Genomic DNA, 4,891 nt, shown 5'->3' on the forward strand with positions numbered 1-4,891 from the left:
GCTACACTCTTCTATTATTATCTTTCTCATCATTGTTGTCATTATTATTTTTTATTTTCATCCTCACTATTAACATTACAATCAATGTTGTAGCCACAATTTATGTTTATAAAATTAACAAAATAAGCATAATAAACAAAAACGTAAATATTTCATACCCTATTATCATACTATACACTTAAGAGCTACTACCATACACTTTTTACAACAATTTCATATCTTTAAAATTTTAAACGATTTGAAAGGATTTGACAAACAGTGTTAAAATATATCAAATTTTAAATATATTATTATATTCTCTGAAAAAGATAATTTTATTATTTTCACTATTTTCATCAATTTCAGCGATAACTCTTGGAATTTTAAAATTTTAGCATGCTATCAAACTAATAAAAGAAGCCATACTTAGAGCTAATACCTATTTGACACGAAAACAGGAATCTCTGCAAGTTTCACTTTACCATTTGCATATTTTTTCATCTTCACATTTTGCTTTATCAGTGCCGTGTTTCGCACACCCAGTTGTGGCCGCTCCCTCTTTTGCCGTCTTTCCTGCTCCTGCTTGGGTTGTTTGCTGTTCCGCTGCTTTTAGGGGATCTAATGAGCATTTGTTGTTTGCATCGGTGGCATTGTCGTTCCATTTTCAGGGGTCTCCACATTTGTCACTTGATTGGTGTTTGTTGCAGTCCGTTTCGGTTGGAACCTTATTTTTTCCTGAGGGTGCTGCTGCGGGGGAAGCCTTTGGTGTCGGGTCACCTTCTTGCGCTGCTGCGTATTGTCGCGTTGCTGAAGCTACAAGCGCTTTGATTTCTCTGTATCGCTGAGCGTTCCGGTTTCTTCTGTCATTCTCGTTCCTTAGCCCGGTTGCCGCATATTTTATTTTTTCTAGCCATGGTAACGTAAGCTTGCCAGTGCCCGCTTCCTGTTTATACTTGACACAACCTGATGTATCGCCGGTGGTGCAGGTGTCGGTAGCGTGTGCTCCTAGGATGACGTTGCCTGCTTGGTTAGTTTTGCTTGCTTCCTTGACATTGGTTAGGAACGCGTGAATGGCTGCTGTTAGCTTGTTGTGGTCGATCAGCGGGCATTTTTTTACTAGAGCTTCGTAGCTCGCCGCTGCTGCGTTTACTCTGATGTATGCTGTTGCCGTGCCGATGTCCGCTCCAGTGCAATCATGCCCCTGTCCGCTGTCATCGCAGATGCACGCGAGGTCATTTGCTAGTGACTTGCCACTGCCTACACCCGATCCTGGGTTCGCTGGGTTGCACGCATTCGCTGCTGTGGATCCAAACGTTTTTGGTGAGGACTTGTCTAGTGAACCTCCTTCTCCAAACAGGGCCATGTTTAAGAGCTGCTTTGCCGTCTTTTCGTTCGTAGCCGCTTTTTCATATTCGTTTAGTATTGCTTGGGCTTCCTTCATGGTAGCGTTTAAATATTGGCGGGCAACCCTGGCGGCGCGTGACGGTGGTGTACGAGTGAGCTTATAGCCGCTGATTTCTGTGTTGCCTTTTTTGACTTCTTCCTGCAACTCCTTCTAAAGCGCGTGGTTTTCTGCCCAGTCTAGTTATACCTCGTTGTCTGGTGGTTTTGGTCCGAATTCTAAGGTGAAGAACGAATCCGGGCTGACTGACATATTTATTTTTTTAACGTCTTCATTTCGTCTTGTAGCTTAACCTCGGGTGTATTTTCTGCTTCTTCAATGTCTGATTGGGCTATATTTATCATAGCGCAGATTGTCGAAAACGCTTTGGCGTTGTCGTTTGCTGCCGCATCCGCACAGTTTACAAGAAGAAAAGAGGCCATAACAAGCCCATCAAACATGATTCTTGTCATGTAACTTGCCACTGGGTCCTACGGTCACTGTTAAGTAAATAGACTAAATAAAAAATTGTTAGTTGATAGTAGGGTTGGACTCCATATTTTGTGCTCTCCAAAAAGCAGATTTTTTCATGGCGTAAACAGTGATTTTGTGCTCGCCTGTGCCTTCTCTTCTTCGACATATGGGGGGCTTTCTGTTTTTTTCCTTGCTTTCGTTGCTACTTTAGCTTTGTTTCTATTGGTGTGCCGACAAAGGAACGCTTTGAGACAACTGCACCTTGCTCTGATCTTCTTATTTTCATAAAATGACAACTATAACAAGATATAATTTTTAGATGCTGTATTAACTTTACTTTATAAATTCTCCACGCCCTAGAAAAATTACCACCTAAACAAACCTCGTACATTCCATGTTTTTGTTTTGTTAATGCTGTTATGTCGACTATCTCGTCATTACCGATTTCTGCGTTTCAACAACCACTCTGTCGCTCAAATAAAGAGGTTATATAATCATTCCCGTACACACAGGCTTTTTTACTAATTAGAAAGGTGGTTCCATCAATTTTGTGGCAAATAAAGCTAATTAAGGTGCCAACTGCGCTGATGCTGATCGTCAGTTGTGACCTCGGCATCGCATTGTGTCAGCCGGCATTTTAGCAAAAAAATGAGCTTCGTTCCTCCAGGAGGCGGACCTCAGTTGCTGCTTCCATCTTTTGGCTACGTGGCACATGTTCGTCGCATTCAGCTGCAACACGTTTAGTGAAACACATCGCTTCGACATGTTACATAGCCGACTATGTTAGTTTTTTCTTTCTATCTCTATTTATTAATTTCCTTTAAACTTCCCGCTGTAAAAAAGTGTCTCTGTGTGTGGTATGAAATACTTACTGGAAAGGGTTACCTATGCTGATTGACATCTACTAAAATGGAATACATTATATTCTTCCAGACCACCTTAATTTTAAGCTTTTAAGTCTTATATTTAGGCTTTGTTTTCGCAGCTTTACAAAGTTGAATCTAGAACAAAAACTAATACCTACATTTAATCTAATAACTCTTCCAATTGTTATTGGTGTAAATGCCACTAAGGATACATGTTTCTACACTATTTTGTGCTGTAAAATACATTTTTGTTTTAGGTAGTTTGGCGCATTCTTCCGCTTGTTCTTAGTTTATCTTACTTTAGCCCCCTTTTTTCTTGGTGACAAAAGATTTTCTGCAATCATCAGCTGTATACCTGGTCCATCTGCTTGGTTGATTATAATTCTTGTAAGAGAAGAGCTTTTGGACAAATTATACGCCATTTTCAGTTGAATTCTTTATTTTAAATTGTTTTTTATTTAAAATAATGCTTTGGGTGAGAATAATGCGCTCCGAAGAAAGTTATTAGGGGCATATCAGCAGTGGTTCTCTCAGATGACTTCCACATCCACTGCTTCTATGCGGTAAATATAGCAAGGCCATTTTTTTCAAACTGCTCCCTTCCTTTTCCTCATCGTCTATTCATCATCTTATTGTGTATCATTATGCCCACCATCGTGGTTGTGTATGTAACATCGCGTAGTACACTTGCATCTTTTTATACATTCTATTAACGATTTTTCCCTTATTCTATAACTCACTCATTGAACTCCATTGAATCCTTGATATTGTTTTATGTTCTTCTGTTTTTCTTTCAAATTGGATGGTATCACCATTTTAATGATATTAGTACGTACACACTCACTACACTCTTCTATCATCATTATTATTATAACCCTAATTACAGTTACTTTTATTAATATACATAAAATTAACAGAATGAACCAAAGTAGAATAGCCTCATTTTTATTACTCTACCACTCTACTAATTTGCACATATATATCGTCATAATACATATTTTTTAAAATTTTCACCAGTTTTTATTATAAAGCGTTAAAATCAATCAAATTTTATAAAGTTCATAAATTTGAGAAAAATATTTAGAATGCTAAAGTGCTGCCAAACTCACAAAAGTAAGAGCCATCAGAGCCAATTTCTTATGTACTAAAAAACTGGAATCCTTGAACTCTTTTCCTTGCCATTTGCATCCAGGATCCTTTGCGCATTCGGGTTCCAATTTCCCTCTGCAGTTCTCCGCTGCAGTTCCTTTTCTTATTCCTCCTGCTGCTTTTTCTACTGCTTCTTTGACTTTTTCACTCAATGTGCACTCTTTCTTCTCATCTTTTGCTTCGGCCTTCCGTGTGCAAGGTGGTTTACAATCTGTTTCTTTGTCTTTGGTATTGCACTCTGCTTCTTTGGATTCGATTGTTTCTTTCGGTTGGCGCTTGGAAGGTTTGATAGTTTCTGCTGCATGTGCTGCGGTTATAGTGGCTATGTCCAGAGTGTCGCGTAGCTTTAACGCTTGAGCCTCTGCTGCTTGCAGCTGGGCCTGCATTTTGGCTAGCTCCGCTCTTATGGTATATGCTTTTTTCAGTTCGTTCGTTGCTTGGAGCATGTTGTCGACCCATTTTACTTTGTGGAATGTTGCTGTTCCCACTACTGCCGTGTAATCAATGCAAGTGGCTGAGCTGGTACCGCCATTGCAGTCGGCAGCTGCGCCGTTTCCTAGGACGTACCTGCCGTTGTTAGTGTTTCCTGTGAAGGCTTTGTTTCCGAGCGCGGATTCTACTTGGCTGATGGCGGTCGCTAGCAGCTCCGCCGTGACTTTTTTTGCTTCGTTGGCCGGCTGGCATTTTGCTACTACGGCTTTATAGGCGCTGACGCCAGCGCCTGCGGCGCTGCCTGCTCCATAGTTGGCTGTGTTCTCGTCTTGTACGCAGATTCCGGTGTGGCTGCTGGCTGTCCCGCAGACACATGCAAGTGCCTGAGCTAGATTTGGCTCACTGGTTTTGCATTGCTGCTGTTGCTGCATGCGTTGCTTCGGTTATCGAAAGCTGCTTGGTGTGCGTCGCTCTCCGTTTCAACTCCGAATGTTGCCGGTTTTAAGAAGCTTTCGGCCTTTTCTTTTAAGTTTTGAAGCTCCTTGTGTTGTTCGGCTGTTTGCTCTGCTACCGCCTTCGTTGAGTTGTACAGCCTTTCTAAAGCAGTGTG

General features: G+C 41.0%; 1 protein-coding gene and 1 pseudogene across 2 annotated transcripts in view; both read right to left on the bottom strand.

The window, feature by feature from the left end:
- Positions 1-643: 643 nt before the first annotated feature.
- Positions 644-1,420, bottom strand: TEOVI_000655900 (Trypanosomal VSG domain containing protein, putative; the record flags this gene model as incomplete). Its single annotated transcript, XM_067223693.1, has 1 exon — positions 644-1,420. The coding sequence occupies one exon, from the start codon at positions 1,418-1,420 to the stop codon at positions 644-646; it is 777 nt and encodes a 258-aa protein (XP_067079794.1).
- A 2,371-nt stretch (positions 1,421-3,791) lies between these two features.
- Positions 3,792-4,891, bottom strand: part of TEOVI_000656000:pseudogene — a 1,413-nt pseudogene continuing 313 nt past the window's right edge. The window contains 3 exon segments of the mRNA in view: positions 3,792-4,673; positions 4,676-4,888; positions 4,890-4,891. The exon segment at positions 4,890-4,891 is cut by the window's right edge and continues 313 nt beyond it. Of these exon segments, the coding sequence occupies positions 3,792-4,673; positions 4,676-4,888; positions 4,890-4,891 (1,097 nt within the window).

This window comes from Trypanosoma equiperdum (assembly GCF_001457755.1).
Source record: "Trypanosoma equiperdum strain OVI genome assembly, contig: ctg_1934, whole genome shotgun sequence".
In the NCBI taxonomy this organism is placed as follows: domain Eukaryota; phylum Euglenozoa; class Kinetoplastea; order Trypanosomatida; family Trypanosomatidae; genus Trypanosoma; species Trypanosoma equiperdum.